Source organism: Zerene cesonia, chromosome 15 (assembly GCF_012273895.1).
Source record: "Zerene cesonia ecotype Mississippi chromosome 15, Zerene_cesonia_1.1, whole genome shotgun sequence".
Taxonomy (NCBI): Eukaryota; Metazoa; Arthropoda; class Insecta; order Lepidoptera; family Pieridae; genus Zerene; species Zerene cesonia.
Window position 1 is genome coordinate 7,757,178 of NC_052116.1, and position 21,771 is coordinate 7,778,948.

The window sequence follows — 21,771 nt, forward strand, 5'->3', positions numbered from 1 at the left end:
TCTTATATCGTTCTAGATAGGTCACCTGGTGGTTCAAATGACCCGTAATTTTTTCTATATGGGCCTGTAGTCTAAATAATGAAGGTTGAAACTCAAACTGTTTGTTTGCAAATTTGCTTATTTCAAGTTGTTAATATAATTTTGTTTGGCCTGTTCCATCGAAATCGCGCGAAATATTTTATGTATTCAAAACGTCCATTGAAATATTACATTTTTTAGGCCTTAGTGTGTTTTACTCAGACTGCGTTACTTCTAAACTAACTGCGTAGTAACTGCGTTTTTGTAGGAGGGTATTCGTGCAAAATCGAATTGTTAAAAAGTATGCAATAACCATTTTTTAACAAAAATTGAACCGAAACCTATTCTCAATGTTGGGAGTTAAGCACGATTCTGCACGAATTCGGCCAGCTCACGCCGGGGAAGTACCACACCCCCACAGATAACGACGAAAAGTGTTTCGTACTGTGAGTGGGGGGAACTGGAGGCCCGTTACCTTTTCCTCATCCTTCCCAGTCCGTTCCTTTTTTCCAGCCTTCTGTCCAATCCTTTCGCTACCCGGCCCTACACGGCCCCATGGCCGTGGATACCTATGAAAACTTTCCCCACTATAAAACCATAAGTAGTTGTAATCAAACATTATTATTTATTTTATTGATCATGTTCGACGTGGGTGAAAGCGTGGAACACAGCTAATTGATTATAAAGTAGTTAAACTTACTAAACTTACACAGAATCTAGTCTCATTTGGTAATTGGAACAAAATTAATATTAATTTTAGTTTTCCGAATAGCGCAAGCAACTTTGTACAAATATAATTTGGCAGTGCAGCACGGCCATAACGTTTAAAATGGATAGGAAGTGAGTGAGGTTACGGTATAGTATGTACCATATTTGCTTAATCATGTTTATTCATACATTTCATTATTTTATCTTGTAATTGTTATTTGTGGACCAGAGTGTATTGTGGTAATCCTACTAATATTATAAATGCGAAAGTTTGTAAGGATGTGTGTGTGTTTGATGCTCTTTCATGAAAAAAGTGCTGAACCGACTGCAATGAAATTTGATACGTAGACAGGTGGACAGTTGGAATAACATACAGGCAACTTTTTATCCCGATATTCCTATGGGATACGGAGTCATGTGGGTGAAACCGCGGGGCGCAGCTAGTATGATATAACTGAAACATGGAATATTGGCCTAATTTTATTTCAAGCTTAAGAAACTGTAAAAATAGCTGATATGTTTTTTTTGTATTTAATTTTTTATTGTAATAACAATTTTTAAGGTGAACAGTATCTTGGTACAGGAAATATAATTGCTTGTTCTGAGTGGATTGACTGGAAGACCCCATTCTTACGTGACAAGGGCGCCCTCTGGTCTAGATTAGTTTTAAGTTTTTTTTAAGGATTTTTTATGAACGCCATTGTTTGGAATATGAAAATATTTCACTTGTGCGATTCTGAGAAACGTGTCGCTATACAAGAAAAATTTAATTGTAAATAAATAAATAAACAAAATATTAAATAAATAAGTTCAATAATTATTATTTAGTTTCGGCTAAACACATTCTTTGACTTATAACTTGATTTTATTCAACTTGACTATTTACCTCGATATGAAGACTTATATATTATACCTTATTTCTACTAACTATTATACTTTATTTCTAATATAATAAAAACATAAGTCGAATTTTGGCAAAACTTCTAAGTGCAAAAAAATACGATTACAAGACGCTAAGATGTTGCCAGTAGCGGCAAAAACGCGCCGAAAATAGGATGAAAAATGTGATTTGAGGCTTACAATGACCCTTTTATGAAAAATCTGATTTAGAAACATAATTTAGAATTTAGGTTCTAGCTGTGGAAATTGCTTCGCAGTCATTGAAATGATTAAAATAAAGGTGATCTATTAGTTTGTTTTTTCTATGCCCTCTTATTGAAACAGATTACCTATATAATTCTATAGACCATAATAAACACTCGTATATTTATAAGATTAGAACGAAAAACGTGTATTGTATCTGTTTCTTTATAAGTATCTCTTTAGTGTGTACAGTTTGTTTAGTTTTTTTTAACTATAACCATTTTTATATCTTCTTGTTGTTGTTTCAGGATAATAAGAGAAACTCTTTAAATCATTGTGTGGTTACCGATATTTGTTAGTTATATTTAAAGTGGGACAAAATCAAGTAAAAAGGAGTAAATACAACGGTACAGGTGAAGCTTATAAAAGCGTTAACACGTTACACATACAGAAAATTATTCAATTGAAACCTTGAATAATATATGAAAGAGAGTTTACCTTCAATTTTTAGATCAGGCTAGTGCTCAGTCACTTTAATGATTCGTTAAGATATTTTAAAAGATTAGCTAGGTCCTTTAAAATTCAATAAATGTATATATTTATTATTAAATGGTTATACGAAAAAAAACAAAATCTATAATAAAATCAATTTAACTCAAGTGATATAGAAACAAATAAGAATTTAGTTTAAAAATTGTTCAAATGATTTATAAGTAAAAACGTTGATCACGAAGCCTTTTAAACATTGACTTATATCGTGCTATTGGTCTGAGAATTTTCTAGAAAATGTTCTTAACTAAAACAAAATATCATTTTCACAAGCTCCTTATACAACGCTCATATGGTTCCGACCAATAAATAACGGAATAACTAAACAATAGTAACGATAGAGTATAATAACGATTTCCGGAACGATTTCCCCATACCTATTCGACATAAAACTTGGCCACTAAGAATAAGATAGTGTCCTCTATAAGGAAGACCCAAATTAAGGTCCCATAATAGTTCTTATCTTTGATAAATTGCAATGAGAACGACGACTATAATAGTCGGTTATTATAATTTAAAGGAGTAAATTATGTAAGTATGATTTTGGTTATTTTGAGAATAATGCCATCGTCAATTTTGGTTGGTTACTCTAAATATCGGCCTTTAATAAACATTACATAAGAAATATAGTGTTATATGTTATTATTTTTATGCTTGGTGCGGAGACGTATATACTTTACCTTACCCTTCCTCTGTCAATCCTTTCCTAATACCTTTCCAATTTAAGGCAATCTATTTGGTGAGACATAAGGTCTGCAATCGAGTGTCTTGAGTAGTGGTAGCACCTACCATTATGCGATCATTGCCAACGATGACATAAAAAAAATATCATAGAATTTGCTTAGCTTTCCGACCAGTTTTGCTTATGTGGTCAAAACAAGTTCCCATGGGGATGAGATGTTCACCGCAGTTAAAAGTACATACATATTATTTTATTTAGTATCTTTCCCGAAATACCACTTCAAATTACATATATTGTATACATGGTATGTATATATAATATAACTTAACTAACTATACTAACTGTTATATATACTCACTGATAACATAAGCCATTGTACTCGTCATTTTTATTTTATTTAACGTTAAATCTATCATATATCAAAAAAGTCGAATCACTGTTTTAAACTACCTTCATTCAAGCTCGAAACGTTCATAAATTTTTGGTTAAAAAGCATGATTTCTATAGCCAGAAACGTATTATTTACAGCATAAACGTAAGTTATTGCTCCCACGGGCGAACGTGCATAAAGTTCGCTTCATATTGTTAGCTCTGTTTAAACTAAGATAGATAAACCCGAGAGATTTTATTGAAGAATTGTATGGAGTTATGATTAATGGACTAATGGAATGGGTATTCCTTTATTTGCCCAGAAAATCGTTCGATGAAGCGTTCAACCAGAAAACGTTCTGGTCATCATCTTTTAGATGGCTAGCTTTTGTTCCGCGGTTTCACATGCGTAGTTAAAAGAAAGGAAACAAAGTCTGGGGTTTCCTGCGCTTAGTACCCGTTCCCGTAGGTTTTCCAGGATATAAATTGTCCTATGTCTTTTCTTGGGTCTTAAACCATATCTGTACCAAATCGATACACCGGTTTAGGCCTGAAGAAGAAACAAACAAACGGGCATACCGACAGAGTTACTTACTAAAAAAAATAGATTGTATATTGAGTAACAACATATTCATTTAATACAATTCCGACACGACACAGATATGATGTAGAAGTACGAATTTATTAGAATTAATGATTATTTGAACTTCGCGTACTTCTCGTATTGAGGTCACAAAGGCAGTCTATGCGGATAGTTACTCGAATAAACAGGCTATTGTCCGTTTATTGGAAGAACTTGACTGTAAAGGTCAATGGTAAATGATTAGTTTAGTACACCTAAAGACTTCTCAGCTATAGCTTCTAACGACTCTCACATATTCTCTGCGTGAATTGCTATAAAACATGCATTTAACACATCAGCTATTTCATGAAGTGAGGAGCTTCGGCCATCTAATATTTTTTGATGTTTTACCAGCGACTTGATTGCGTGGTTAAAGGAAATTAATAACAGCGCCATCTAACGAAATTTTTGAAGACATTTACGAATGCATAATTTAACTTTCTTAAGGAATTTAATAGAAAATAAGACGTTTCTATGTTGTAAAAAGTATTGCGTTACTCTCTAGCCTCGTGTCTACCTCCAGACACAAAATCATGCCTGAAAATATGTAATGTATGACTTTATTTATTACATTATTAGATTATGTTTTGTGGATGTAATTAAATGTGTGGAGGAACTGGCAATCCAAATGTCGGAGGGACCGATAATAATCAGTACCGAGTTGTACGGAGATATACTTACTGTGTTTGTGTAGGTAAAAATGTTTTTTCTTTCTTCTTCCTATTTAATTTCAAAACATTAAAACGCGAATACTAAATTTTTAACTCGCCTAACTACAATCGTATGAAAAATCGCCTAACGCTCTCCAATCCCGGTTTATATCATACTATAAACATACTTATCTTAATTTTCACTGTTATCATCTGAAGCCCCATTCCACCGTTCAAGCGCTTCCCCATTGGTTCGCTTTAAGATTATTACGCCTGTTTACTTTTCCTACGCTAAAACGAAAATACTGTCCGAATCCCAGATGAGTTGCGAAAATAAATTTTTACCGGTCCTCAGATGGAATAAGAATAAGGTTTTTGTGGAATTTTTTACATCGTACAATCTGGGAGAGTATTGCGGAGTTCTCTGTAGTTTTTTTTTTATTATGTCATAGCGGGCAACTGAGCTGGTGGTTTGCCTGATGGCAAACGATCACCACCGCCCATGAACATTCGCAAAGGTAGTGCCTCTGCGAATGCGCTGCCCGCTTTTAGTGGGTAAGGGAAAAGGAACGGATTCATGACAGGAAAGAAGGAATGGACTGGGATGGGTGAGGAAAAGGAAATAGGCCTCCGGCTCCCCCACTCACCGTACGAAACACAGTGGCATGCCACTATTTCACGCCGGTTTTCTCTGTAGTGTATCAGTTTGTTTAGAACGTTTGGAACGCATGGATTTTAATTATACGTACACACTTTATATGAAAAAAGGTATTATAGATACGCATTATTTATATACATTTATTTATTTACACACCAATTATTAAGACACAATGTGTCCAAATCGTAAGTTCGTTTATTAATTTCGGCAAAAATGAAGCCGAAATAAATTTTTGATGCCAATAACTCTGCTTATTGTTTCGGCAATGATTTATTAGCTAGTTATGAGGGTGTTTTCAATAGTTGAGCGCCGGTTTATTGTGGACTTATTACGTATAAAAGGCTGTTTGTACTGTTTGCCATTTGCTTTTTGTTATAAAATTTATTATCGCTCAGTTTTAGTTATGATTGGCTTTGTTTTTTGATGGAAATATTTTGTCCCTTGGTAGATTATACTGCGCTAGGAAACTTTTAATGTAAAAAAACCGTTGTTAATATTCTTCTTAAGAAATCCACTAAATGCCAGTTTCACGAAGACTCTTCAATGTTTTTAACTTCTAATAATAATTTTTAATACATAATTTCTTGATAAAATACCTATAAGTTGTATTCAAGATAAGAATCAAAAATATTCATGCATTTATAAATAAACACTCCATTTTGTTAGTTGGTAGCTTACCTTATAAGCGGTTACCATCATCCATTTACAGAAGTAGAACCTCTGCAAATGCGTTGCGCCCCTTAAAGCGTAAAGGGAAGAGGAAAGGATTGAGTACGGCAATAGAGGAATGGACAGGGAGAAGAGGGGCAAAAGGATAAGGTCTCTGGCTCCCCCACTACCCGAACGATACATAATAGCATTCGAATGCCACTATTTCAAGCCGATATTCTATGAAGGTGGCAACTTTCTCGGAGCGAGCCGACCCAATTCGATTCGGAATTTGCGCGGCTCCCACCTAAAAATCAATAAATTTAGAAACCTATTCGCTAAAATTTAGACCTAATATCAAACAAACGTTTTACAGGCAATCAACTTTTATGTCAAATACAATAACATAACTAAAAGGAAGGATAATACACGATTCTCATTGAATAAAACATTTCAAATGTCGTCTTACCGAGGAATCTCTTTTGATCTTCTTCCATTCAATAATGCGATCCAATGTCAATAGAAACCCTTTGAAATGCTACATTTTATTGGCGCGTAGGTATGTGGCAAGGTTACGAAGTATGTTCAATTTTATTTTATCTGTAAAGTCTAGGCCTTCAAAATAGACAGTCGTTGGAGCTGAGGGTATAAATAAAAACTTTAATCAATGTCCTCTTTTGAAATTCGATTAGAACATTGAATACTATAAAATAATTCACTCAAATGTATCAATCTATACTAATAGTATAAAGACGAAATTTTTTGTATAGTTTTCACGCAAAAACCACTGGACCGATTTCAAAAATTCTTTCCCATTAGAAAGTTGTAATTTCACTGTCTGACATAGGTTGTATATGTACCACGGGCGAAGTCGGGGCGAACAGCTAGTATTGAATAAGATCATTCGAGCTCATTACATCAAGACTAAAATCTAGTCTGTGCCAAAAAATCATGACGCAATAATTTTCTTATACGATAATAACATACTGGTAACAGCCATGTAACAATTAGTTTATCCTACTAATATTATAAATGCGAAAGTTTGTAAGGATGTGTGTGTGTGTTTGTTGCCCTTTCACGCAAAAACTACTAGACCGATTGCAATGAAATTTGGTACGTAGACAGCTGGACAACTGGAATAACATATAGGCAACTTTTTATATTCCTACGGTATACGAACTTACGCGAGTGAAACCGCGGGGCGCAGCTAGTTCTCTATATTAAGCAAGGGCTCAGCTAATAAACCGAAATAAACCCAACAAATAACAAATGAGTCCATCACGCCGCTGTCAATCGCCCATATTGTGCAATCTGCACAAGAGTATCTCGGACGGTGATATATTGTTGTGATCAAGAAATACTGTCTCGTACGGTTCTATTAGGTTTATATGGGACTAGCTGTTCTTGGTTTAAATTATGACTTCTTTAGTATAGTCACAGATAATGTAATACTTTTATAAGTGTGTTTATGATTATTACAATTTTTTGTGCATTATCTTTATTATGTCAACTATTATTTGTGGCAATTCTGTTATTTCTCGACTGGAATTTGTTTGGAGTTTATTTTGAAAATCTGATTTTTATAGGAAAAACTCTAATGCTTTGAACTTCAAGAAAACTAGGCTCTTATGACGATTTTGAAAATTCTTAATATTAATAAGTCAAACAAACAAGCAACCGTAAAATCTTATTCGCATTTACAATGCGTTTTTCTCTCGCACCCTTAGTACGATAATTTATGGTTTAAAAACATGATATTTGTGAACTCAACTCATACTATGAAAATATGTATGTTTCAAATATTGTTGTGTACCATAATTTACTTAACTATTATTGTGCTAACAAATGATTATTTTTTAGAAATAGCCTAAATAGATGAAATGAATATTCGTTGTAAGGATAGCTTTTTCCTATATTATGCTTTCTAATGTATCTAAAGACGCCATTTTCCAAATGTCTTCCTTTCTTATATAAAAATATGCAAAAAGTTAATAAAGTGAGCAAAAATATAGCGGGTTCCAATGTGCCGATATAATACATCGTCACATCAATGATAAAATTGCGTCAAAATTGATAGCTGGGCTCCGACGACGTCATATCGTAAAATAAATTTCTTGCTATATTAACGCTTCCTTTTTTTAGATAAAACCTAACAAGTTTTATAAAGATATTATGAAATTGTGTTCATTAGGAATTACGTTAAAGATGTAAATTAATAGCTGGCTGTTAATAATTTTTTTAATCGACTCGGTAATAATTTGATGACTTTTAAAGTGAAAAACGTAAGAAATGACATTTAATGTACGAAATATGAACTAACATATTACGCATATTCGACTACAAAATTCGCTTGTTAAACTTAATAAACAATCAACGGATCTGACCATTATAGTCCTAATTAGTCATGTCAAAGTTGTGTATGAAATATAAATGGTGATTAAATGTTGCCCGTTATACACGTATTATAATTATATAATATGTATTATTAGTATATAGTATATATTAGTATATATAATTATAGTATTTATCTGGTAAACTTTGACTATGGCAAAAGTAACAAAACATTTCAAGGGTAAGTATATCTAGCACAACAAGTCTACCCCGGTTTCGCTCGTGGTACGTATTATTTATTATATAGCACTTGGATTGCGTGTGACATGTACGAATACATTCCTTTTATCGGTCGAGTAGTTCCTGAAATAACGCGTTCAAACAAATAACCAACAAACTAATTCTACAGTATTATTAAGTATATAAGATAAGAGATTTTAGATAAGTATATATATTACCGTTATAAAACACACAAACAAACCCAGTTCCATCTGCAATGCTGTTTAAAACGACCGCATTTCTAAGCTACGAGATCTCTCCAGTTCTGAGTGTCACTTCAGCTGAGATTTACACAAGTAGTTAACAAACTAACACGCCTCATGGCATGGGCACTATTAAGTGATATAAGGGTGATAACCATAGGTGAGGTCTTAACAATTAACTGAGATAAACTTTGCGGTAGGTTTTAGACTTGATTCAGTAGTATGTGAGTCTTGATTTTCCTTAATATATAGTTTGGATTATAGTATAAATGCTTTGCTTGCTATTATATGCACATATATAATAGACATCAAATTAGATAGTATTTTATTTCGTTCAGATAATAACATCATAACATAATGTCTTAACGCAACATTTCCTGGCCTATTTCCTTTTCCTCACCCGTCCCAGTCCATTCCTTCTTTCCTGTCATGAATTCGTTCCTTTTCCCTTACCCACTAAAAGCGGGCAGCGCATTCGCAGAGGCACTACCTTTGTGAATGTTCATGGGCGGTGGTGATCGTTTACCATCAGGCGAACCACCAGCTCAGTTGCCCGCTATGACATAAAAAAAAAAACATATTATGGGTGCTTGCCTTTTATATTTTTGTCAAATTTCAACTACGTAAGGAAACAATGTAGTTTAACCTATAAACGTAATGTGTCAGTTTAAAAAGATTTGTATCTAATTACTGTTCGATTAATAATTATTTGCCTTTTATTCCAATTTCTAAGGAACTCCTCTCTTCCTGGAACTAACTTAAAACAAAACTCGTTTAGAGACATCTGTGATAAAATTTTCCAGGTCAAAAAGTCAGCAAAGTTATTGCGAATAGCGTGCAAATTTTTTTATACTTTTCCGGTGAATTTTTAAACAGACTCCTAATTTGGCGAATAAAATTATAATTAAGAAACATGTGTTATAAAAGGATATTACCGTGACATGTAAATACCGTACGTAGCCTAATGGATTATGGTCTAATCTCTCTTGGGAGGCCTTAGTCACTATGCGGAGCATTAAAAGGCAAATTAGGACAATGTTGTTATTCAAATATTATTGTCGTGACTACTGACTACCGTACTTTCCTATTTAAATTTTAATAACACATAACTCTAGGCAGCAAATACTATTTTAGCGACTTCGAAATAAGACATTGTACCAATTTTATAAAGCTATTAAGTCAGATCTATCATTAGATTAGTTTTTACCCGAAATTAAATGAATCTCAGAGTATATTTGCTAACGGTAAACACGACATCAGAATTAGCGTAAAGACAGTGTTTAATCTAGTCTTTATAAGGTTAGGTAATTTGGAGAATTGAAGAAAAACTTTTTACGGGGAAACTTTGAACATTGGGTCGATTTCGTGAGTTATATTAAAGAAAAAGGTCCGTCACCCGTGGAATGCGACCTTGTGACAACTCAATAGGATCATGCATTAAATAAGGGAAAGAAATTTTAAGTTTGTATAATATCATAGTGTAATAATCTACACAGTTGTGCAACTAAGACGTTTAGACAGGTTAATCGTGCAGGGGTAAGGGGCGAGATGCGGAAAGACGAGCCCGAGCTACAAACGCCATATTGTTAGCAGTTCGGGGCACTATTAAGGGGCTGCTGCGCGCATGTTTTTATGTTTGTAGATATGTATGAATAGACGTGATATGTATGACGTTGTCAATTAAAAACAAGAACAAATTGACATACATTGTGCTGTGAGAGATAAGAAGGATCTGTTTCATCATAACTATAACCACTACTCATAAGATACCTCAAAACTAGTTCCTCCGTCCTTTTCCAGCTTGTACAATTATTGCTTTTCCTTGAACAACAGATCTCATCGTTTCTAATGTAATTTATATCAACAAATAACCAAGAAATAAGAAATGAAAGCAGTATTTAATCTTGGCATATACCGTGCAATTTCCTAAGTCCCGTTATTTCCGACATCTTTAAATTAATAGTGAAATTATACCGAAACTGAGAACTATTAATTTGAGTGTTAGTGTGGATACCATGAATTCAAGTGAACGTAATATATAATTACACGGGTGATATTAATGAGTTTTGTTCTAGATTGTTCTCAAGAACTCAATTATATTTTAGTGAAGGTTATTAAAGAATTTAATATATCAATGATAAATACACAGGTAAGGACATCGGACTTAAATCGAAAAGTCGGGCATTCGCGAGCAGATGAGCGCGCAAGAAATAAATTGATTCTTCAATTTATCCGCGCACTATACCAATATTACTAAGAATCAAAAGTTCGACGACATACATCTGCCAAGCTGCACTTGGGCAACACCGTGGATTATGACCTGAACCTTTTCCTAGCAGTGGTAACGTATATGGGCTTATGATGGTTCATGATCGCTACATAGTATAAAACAAAGTCGCTTTCTCTGTCCTTATGTATGCTTAAATCTTTAAAATTACGCACCGGATCTTGATGAGGTTTTTTTTAATGATTTAGTGATTGGAGAGGAAGATTTATATATTAAATAACATCTATTAAACTACTCCGAATTAAGGCGTGCGAAGCCGCGGGCAAAAGTTAATTGTGTATAAACTAGAATTTCCTCGATCGGCATGGTTTAACATAACATTCATAAACGGGAAAGAATTTTCCATATAGATTTAATAATAACACGATATGTGATTTTACCAACTCCAGTAACCAACAATATTGTGTATAAACAAAATACATATTCTCCTTCCACGATATTTCCTGTATCATTAAATATTTATGATAAGTGCAATTTTTAAAGTTGATACAATCGATTAAGATCTATAAACCTCCAATAATACTATGTTAAACCTTTTCCCCACCTTTTTATGTAGGCAAGCAATACATTTTTAGCTTAACAAAGGAAATAATTAATTCTCTCTAGTACCCTCAGGTGTATAAAAACGTATAATATATATTAAAATAAACAATTATAAAGGCAATACTCGTTTAATTTAATAAGTTATATGATTGCGAAAAGTTGTGTAATATTTGCTTGTAATTTAACATTATTTTACGTTACATTTTAACCTATTGAAGTGAAACCGTTAATAAAAATCTGATCCATCATGAAAAATGTGATATGATTTATCTTGAGTTACTTGACAAAAAAGTGAATTGTGTCTTGTCCATTGAATTTAATAATTCTCACTGTATGCTAATAGCATCCCAGCCTTCAAGTTATTAAAACATTCAACAAGCCCCATGTTTGCGCAAACCACTAAAATGCTTTATCAAGTCCATAATGAAAGCACACATTGTATATGATACTCTTTGTACCTCATCTACTTGGAAATTCATTAAGAAACGAATTAGCTCCGGGGTTCAAGAAATTTCGTGAAAATGATTAGAGCAGTGCCGATTTTATGACCCCACGGGTGCGAGTAACTCTGTCCTCGGAACCTCTTTCAGGCCCGCTAGTTTCGAAAATCGATAGACGTTACAAATAGTCTATATTTTATCAAACTAGCTAGTCACTAGAACTTAATTGGATCCAAGTAATTAACAGCGTTTTAAAATGATTATAAATCAGTAGTTTTAGCTTTTATAATCATATACTTAATGCAATTTTCAATATTTGAAAAACATAAAAAAAGAAATCTTCATGAGGCGGGATTCGAAAGAGGAATGACGAAAGATGTAGGTTTGACTTTGAATACTTTGTGTATTATTAAATGGGTTGGAATAAGTTTTAATAATATTTTATTATTATCTCTCCATAATACTCGGGTACCTCCAGAAGGAAAGCACCCGGTCTTTTGGAAGGCTTACGTGGGGACACAGATCCAACACGCAGAGGCCCTTTAGAGAATTTAATGTGTTGTGGGACACCTTATTATTATTATGCGGAATCAGGGAATAAATTGAAGCTTCGTATAATTTCCTAACCCCTAGTCTCTATAAATGATAAATAATATTTTATCTTATGAACAACTCTTTTATAAATGTACTAGCTGCATCCGGCAAACGCTGTTCTGCCTTACTCTTATCATTTAGGGGTGTGAAAAATAGATGTTAGCCGATTCTCAGACCTACCCAATATGCTCACCAAATTTCAGAGGAATCGGTCAAGCCGTTTCGGAGGAGTATAGAGACTAACATTGTGACACGAGAATTTTATATATAAGATATAAAAACCAAACTTTAAGTATTACTCCCAATGAGGTAACAGGGCTCAAAATTTATCAATCCGTCCCTGATCCCAAACGATATCATACGAAAGTTTAAATTATAATCCAAATTACATAGGTTGAGGAAGGTTCATAGGGCGCGTGGTCTAATTATGAACATAAACTTACTCAATCAGCTTGTTCCGAAATTACATTACGCTGATTTTCACAAAGTTAAATTTGATTTATATTGCCATGAAATATTGTTGGCAAAAATAACACAGTTCCATTCTAAAGACCGCCGAATGTCGAATATTTCTCTGGTTTGCATCCATTTGCATAGCCTATGTATTCTATGATTTATTTTTCATACAATAGATGTTTTATCTGGATATGCGTTAAACCTTTTTGTGTGATGTCGTGCTGGCCACTCACAGATTTTTTTATTTCGGAATAATGGATTCGATTTTTTTTTATGACGTCGTATTAATTAGAATATCGCGTTATCGTCCATGTATTGCGTGTTGTGCGTGTTTTTGTGTCGGATAATTAAATTACTATATATTATTAAGAACACTTTGCTAACGAAATAATGTAATTCTTTTCTAACTTTTGCAGACTCGATTCTTTTAATTTAAAACAGAAGTAAAAAGTGTAGCGAGATAAAATAATGGGTAATATTTTTTGTTGGCAATTACTGTGGAGAAAGAACATATAAAGTATACTTTCCGTTTTCTAAAATTACCGACAAGTAAGATAAATATGACATTAAATCTATCAATAAGAGCAAGAAACTATAGCTTTATTATTATACAAGCTGTAGCTGTATATTAAACAAGCCATATGCTTTATTATACAAGATTTCACACTACAGTCGGACCGCACTGAAAATAAACAATATCAAAAAGCAAGCACGCGAACGCATACCCAATTGGAGTGTGTTATGACTGTATTGTGCCAGTTTTCGTACAGACAATATAAGCTTGCATGTAATTTCCCCCAAGAACGAGAGTTTCTGTAAATATTTTTACCAGTGGCGTCGAGATTTTCATAAATTAGCATAGTCCATGGAATGCGAGCCGCGTCGCAATTTAGTTTTTGTTTGCAAATGTTAAATATGTGGTGGAGCGCGGGTTTTCATTTTTTTAAGGTTTTTATTAAAATTTTTAGATTGTAATTTTATGTATTTTTAGTAGGTACATATTAATATAGAAAGAAAACATATTTTCGTATCGTTCGAATGAAATAAAATTTGAACATGAAAATTGCTTTAAATTATAATAGAATATTATATTTACTTTATACTGATCAAAACAAAATAGTGGTCCCTAAAATTTGTTGCTCTTACACAAAAATATTAAAGAATATTGTTTGTTCGCGGCTACATAATAATGTTATTGCTCACTCTTTATTCTAAAATTTATAAAACAATGATGATGATTTTTATATTTACTAGCGCTTTTGAATGGAAAATATGAAAGAAAAAATCACTGATAAATACAAATAGTCTGTTTTAGTTCTTTTCCACTTTTTTCACAAATATGTCTTTTCTTAGCAATGCATTCCTGAAGTTACCCATTCGAAAGTCAGCATATATTTATAGGTAGGTATATCGGCTTATTAGCGGCTATTGCTTCATGTACATGATTTTAGGACAGATAAAAAAATTCAGAACAAAGACAACAGACTTGCCAATCTCAGGATCGTGACCTTTTCTATAGACACATATAAACCGAAGATCGTGATTAAACGGTGTATTAAAACCCAAATAACTCCCAGACATACTTATAAGATAATATGTGGTTACGATGTCAGTTATGCTTAACAAACCAACAAAATTTTCTACTCACACAATTTAATAAATTTAATAATACTCTTTCATTCGAAGCAGTAATCTAAGCATTATACCATCTCATCGCCGGTCGTAAAAGCTTGAAAAATGTAAGCCCATCCATTTGTTATGCACAAATTTTGCCGGGGAAAATCTTGAAAAATACAAGCGTATTCTCCAAAGAATCACCGTCCCTTTGATCGTGCGTTTAGCTAATGTTTTCACGCGGGTTCCCTCATAAACGGGTCTATATTAAAATTTATCACGTGAACCGCCCCACCGAATGCATTATTAAAGATACCGTAATGTTCGCGCGAAAAATGAACATTTAATTTTTTCCTTTTAATAAGGTGGCAGGTTTTTGTTGAAGTTTTGACGGATACCATTCATTACTGTTCGTTGGCAATGAAGAGTTTCTGCAAGATTTATAGACCACGTAATGACTTTCCTGTTTAGATTTGGTTTAAGGCATACATAGTATTATTACAATGTCTATTTTAAGAAATAATGTAGTACTACTATTATATTTCATTATATTTATTTATATTCTTATATGACAAAGTAACACAAACCTTTATTACATTATGTCAATGTACACCGTATATAAGTGTATAATCTAGATGTACACAATACATAAAAAATTACGTATTTTATTTTATAGTATACATTTAATAAAATAAAGAGCCAAATGATTAGCAATAAAGAATGTTGATACGTTACATTCTATTCCATATAATATTTTCTTATTCACATTTTACCATTTTTATACAATCATTTGTCAAGTACAGATCTCGAGTACTAAAGCCCCTGAATTATGAAAGATAAAAACGTATTTGTATGTTAATCGTGCTGACTGTAAAAATAAGCTCCATTGATATTTAAGGTCCAAGCCGTGTTTGTATCTACAGAAAAATCTTGTGTTTTAGTAAATGAACTGTTATTTTTTACCCGGTTATTTATTCAATGACTGCTTTTAATATTTATGATAGCTACGGAAATATTCTGCCATGGAAAATAGCTTTCGAAAAATTATGAGAAGAGTTATTTAAAATATAACTAAATTAATTACTATATTAGAATACGGTGATGAGTGCCTTAATTTATAACATAATTATTATGGTATCTTCATTTTTAAATTTATTTAATGTTACTGAAACAATCACTACCCATAATGTATAATAAATATTTAGAAAAAACACTCTAGCCTTAAGTCATGAAGCGATGAAGCGACATTAAGAGATTTCCTATACAAATCTCACAAAAGTTACTTAAATAGCAGTATTACATTTGTTTCATACATATAAAAAACAATACTACTAAATTAAAACCTAAGAAAATTTTCCATTGTATATTTGATCTTGTTTTATACAAAACGAACGAACTGCAACTGGCACGAGTAACTCTTTCAATTTAAATAGATTAGAGTGTCGGACAGATACGTGTTTTGTATGAAAATGTGGGTCAACCATTGTCATCTGAGCCTGCCGGGAATGGTCGTAAAAACCACTCAGATTCATAAGAAAGATATTCACTTTCTGAGATAATAAACTTTGCGCTAGCGGCTAGTGTAATGGACCAATTTCACAACAAACGTTGACTTATAAACGTAATTTTTATAGTATCAAAAGTACAACAATTTATTTTTGTAATATCGCTTTTATACTTCATTTTTTTTGTGGTATTGTTATTTCAATCATGACTTTTAACTTTCTTGATCTTCTTTTACTTATATGGCGGAATCAAAAGTATTTCACAAAATTACGTTATTGCTATTATGGCATAATCTTCTAAGTATCGTTTATCGTATCGTAAACATTAAGAAGTAAGAAGAAATAGAAGCTATTTGCAGAAATAGTAAATTTCCTTAAAATTGAGAAATGAATGTTTTTGTATATAAACAAAATATCTAGACTCCTTATTTGATCTTGTTCAATTATCACCTCAAGTAAAAGTTATGGTATCTTTACATCTATAATATTTGTTTTCAAACCAATTACTACTTATGACACAATTTACACCTTGAAATACCGACAAACAAGCCATTATTATCAAATTGGAAAGAGGATTTACGGCTAAGAACGCCTATCTAATGAGCTAGGCGTCTGCAAAAAATGGTGTTATATAAGATGATGTTGTGTTCAGTAAAAAGCTTAATCCCGAACCCACCGTTGGCTCAGTAAACTCACATTGGCAATCAATAAATCAAGTTTTGTATTCTGTAACGCAATATGCTCAAAACCTACTTGAAATGGAATAAAGCGGGATCCGAATTCCGTCTTGTTTGTCTTAAGCCCCTAATACTGTTTGCTCACAGCTCAATCTTACGTATCACACGAGCTTGAATGAGAATGTACTTTTATTGATACTGCGCGATAATTGTATGCCATGTTGAGTCTGTGTGTTTGTGTCCCGAGAAAGTTCTGGAAGCCTATATTTTGATTTCATTTATAGTATTATTTCGTAAATTTGTATTTGTGTTGATAAAACTACACAGTTACAAGAACAATGTAAATTACAATAATTTTATATCATTCTTACTGTTGGATAGACTGCGTTTTATGCAGTGTTATCTATTATGATACTTGGACACGAAATGTTTAGGTAAGAGGTCGCTTAAAAGAACTGGGCCGCGTAATCGTATTCTTAAATACCTCACCGTACAATTGAATTAAAAAATGTGGTTGGAAAAAGTCGAATAATAATGAATATCGCGCTATTTTATATAGGCCCTAATTGATGTTCAGGCTCGTCGAACATCGTATTGAATAGGAGTATAATAATTTGTCGTAGACATTGCTGTGTCATCTATGAACAGATTAATTACAATAAATATTTTATTAACTAATACAAACTGTCTATAACATATCACTAGGCTCTTCGACGTGACTTCTCTTCTGCACCCGCTGTTAGCTGTTCAATGCTGTAATGTTCGGTTTCCATGTGAGTTCCATTGATGCCAGCGTAGTATTTCGTAACGTATAGCTCGCCGTCATCACCGATGTAGGAATATTGGCCTTCAGTCACGAGGACATAACCGCCATTACCGCTTGGCACCAGCCAAGCGCGTTGGGAGACCACGGTTCCTTCAGCGGTGACGTAGCGGTAAGCATATTGACCGTACTCATCGTGGACTTCTTCTTGCTCCAACGCTGGTTGAGCACGCCTGACCATCAGCTCTCGGTCGTAGCTTGGAGCAGATATTACTACAACCGCCAAAGCAGATATAATAATAAACGTATTCATGATTTATTTCACTGCAACACTTCACGTCTACTGAACTACGGAACAATTTTGTCGAGTGTGATGGACATTTGAAAATGCCAGCTCTTATACGAGTAAAAGTACATTAAAGTATCATTAATTAGCTAACACTCAGTTCTTTAGCGAGTAAATTAACAAATTATATCAATCAAATAATCTTTTATTCGAGTTTTTGTCAGGACATTACTTAATACTAGTCTAATGACACTATTACTTAATAAATTAATAGAATTGAGTAACGTTTTTGTTTTCAAACATCTCGTTTTTAGAAATTTTGAAAGAATAGAAAAAATTTGATCACGAGGCAGGATTCGAACCTGCGTATCTTGCCTAACCGTAGCAACGCCTAGCCTCTCGGCCACCCGTGATCCTGCCACAGTAATCGAATTTCTTCCATTCTTTCGGTTTCATGTGCCTAAGGGGCACCCCACGCCATCTATTGAGATGATTAAGAACCATCACAACCAATACGAAACATTATTTCAATGATTACAATATTGTATCGATGGAACGCGGCCTTTGTTAAATTTAATTTTTAGTTTTATAGCATTGCATTTCAATGCTATAAAACTAAAAATTAAACATCTCGTTTTATTTTTTATCCTAATTTACCATATGAGGAACGACTATGTTAGAAAGCTATGAAAGTCGTCCATTAAATTGAGATACTCCATTGTTCCAGCTCGTACCATGTGCCATACGATCACTCTACTTGATGTGCCTCGCTGGGCCGACCCAAGGATTGATGCAGAACTGCGGTGTCAGTACGCACGACAGCCAGGCGATCCTTCTCTGCACTCGGTCAAGTGGTACAGGGGCAAACACGAGATCTTTAGATATACACCTCAAGAGGTAGGTGGTAATTGGGCTAAAATTACTTTTTTTTTTATTCCATACCGGGCAACTGAGCTGGTTGTTCGCCTGATGGTAAGCGATCACCACTGTCAATGAACATTCGCAGAGGTAGTGCCTCTGCGAATGCGCTGCCCGCTTAAGGTGTATGGGATAAGGAAAGGATTGGCGACTGGAACGAAGGAATGAACTGGGAAAGGTAAAAGGAAGCAGGCCTCTTTTTACATTGACTTTGTTAAATATATTGATGTTGTTTGACTTGGTGGAATTGAAAAGTTGAAAGATTTTTAATCTCTCGATGTACCTACATATCGGTGCATTATTACGTTGTAAGATACGAGTATATAAAACTCGATAAGAATCACCTGTGAGATGCAGATAATATATTCGATCAACGGTAAGCATTTTTAAAAGACTTTACTAAACCAAACAGCAACGAAAGATAACACACAACATTACATATTATTTACTAGACGCTCGTCCCGGCTCCGTCCGGATATTAAGATTCCAGTTTTATCCCAAAGAAGCATTTAATCGGGATGAGACGTCCTCCTATTACCCAAGTCAGCTCAATATCGAATTTCATCAAAATTCGTTCAGTAGTTTCAGTGTGGTTGGCGGAAAAACATCCAAACAAATAAACTTTCACATTTATAATACTAGCTGCGCCCCGCGGTTTCACCCGCGTAAGTCCGTATCCCGTAGGAATGTCGAGATAAAAGTTGCCTATATGTTATACCATTTGTCCAGCTGTCTACGTACCAAATTTCATTGCAATCGGTTCAGCAGTTTTTGCGTGAAAGAGCAACAAACACACACACATCCTTACAAACTTTCGCATTTATAATATAAGTAGAATAGTAGGATAAGTAGGATATTAGTAGGATTAGTGTCAAGTGCGAATATACAAGTTGCCTTAACAACAGCAGAAGACACCGATGTATGAGATTGGCTTGAATTTAAAACCTGTGTGTGAATAATAAAATTTTGTCAAAGACGTAAAAGCTGCGTCGAATATTATAAGTCGTAGATAATCTTTTAAGCACTAAAAGGCTCTGAATAGAAAACGAATGGTATTAGATCGGGGATGGGTAGTATTATATAACTTTCCTAAGCTTTGCGTGAAAAAGTTTTCTTTGTATATACTTCTTAATAATAATAGGATATATAATTAATTTATAGAGAACTTTACAAACTTAATAAAACCAAAAAAAAAATTCATAAAATTGGATTATTACACTCGATCGAATTTTTGGTATAGATTCGTTTCTGATTATTTTAAAACTGTTTCAATGAAAAATAATAGATGAGATATATTCGTTGCGTTAAATAATTATATTGATTGCAACTGCTTTTCTGATTACATTTTCAAATAAACTATTGTTTCAGTAATAAAGCCTGTTATCATCATCCGCGTTCAGACGTAACAATTCATATAACCAATAGCTCTGCCTATATATGTCTATAAATATATCTTTTCATCCTCCTAAAATAGTCTATGGCAATTCCCAATATTTGTCTATTTCTTGTCCATTAGTTCTGTATTTAATCACAGTACATCAGCTATCAGTAACAATGTATAGTGAACCAACTTTCAGGTAATAACCAACCATTACCAACTTGAACCGAACTCAAAGTAAAGGGTCAGATGTATAAGTTTCTAATAAACTTGGTTAAGTCGGGGTTTTAAACAAAAAGACGCCCGCAGTTGGGCTTTCGAAAGGAAATTTTGTACTTCAAATGCGCTTAAAATTTTAATATCTTAAGTGTGATCGTTTTCTTTTATAGTAGGTCGTTTATGAGTTTTGAAATCCGAACTCAACATTATAACTGTACTCTACGTCATAACACGGAGTAGAGTTCTTTTAATGTAACGGCAATTGATTTATCGAAAACCGATATAAAGTAAAAAATTTTGAATATTCATAAACTTATAAAGCTTTTTTGAAAGCGTTAGACGCATCTTTTAATCGCGCCATTCTATAATTTTTATAACTAATGTGTTTAATATTTATAAGTATATAAATGGTTTAAAACTAAAACTTAAAGGTTTTCTACATCGATTTCAGAACCTCAAAATATAAAAATGCTAATTAACTACGAAATATTGCATACTACGAAACATTGTTATTAAATTAATGCCATCACTGCTTACAGAAATTCAGTAGTCTGGAAAGCAATTGCTATTCTTGTAATACAATTTTTCTCAGATAGAAATCAAGTAAAACACCAAATATAATTTAAAAGATAAGCTCAGGTAATAAATTAACATGTTTAAGCCATGTCAAGAAGTGTTCGAGATATTTATGTAAATGCAAAAACACCTCTTTTGTACCTGACTCAGTGGGATTAGCATTACAATTATGTAAACAAGGATCATTTTGTATAATGCGTATAATTTCCTTCAGCGAGATAACGTTACAGGCTAATATTTTGTTACCTTGGTATTCAGGATAAAGAACGAAATCGTTGATAATATTGATGCGAAAGTCTGCCTGTCTAATACGCTTTTTCGATATCCATACGTATTAATTGCATAAAATTTATATTTCGAAAAACTGTAAATATGGATTGATAATGAAAACCTTTCTAAAAGTAATTTCTATTGCTTTTTACGAGTTGGTAATGTTATATGAATTTTCCCTTCTATTTAATAATTCTGTTCAAATTTGCGTGAAAATTTATACGACCCACGCGAACATTTTTGAGGAAAATCATTCCACTTTTACGTTCAAATTAAATCGGTCCCTAAAAGTGTTTTCTTAAAAATTTACGCTTAATATTTAAAAATGGATCCATTATACAAGCCAGTATTATTTCATTTAGACAATATTGCACGGTCTATTGTTGAAAGGATCGGCAGATGCTTATGCATCTGTATAAGTATCTAACCTAACTAGATTACGCCA

At 33.3% G+C, this 21,771-nt stretch overlaps 1 protein-coding gene across 1 annotated transcript in view; it reads left to right on the top strand.

Annotated features, from left to right (window-relative positions):
- LOC119832344 overlaps positions 1-21,771 on the top strand; it is a 79,969-nt gene that overhangs the window by 18,824 nt on the left and 39,374 nt on the right. The window contains exon 2 of the mRNA XM_038356007.1: positions 18,693-18,862. Coding sequence (XP_038211935.1) covers positions 18,693-18,862 — 170 coding nt within the window. The remainder of the gene's footprint in view (positions 1-18,692; positions 18,863-21,771) is intronic.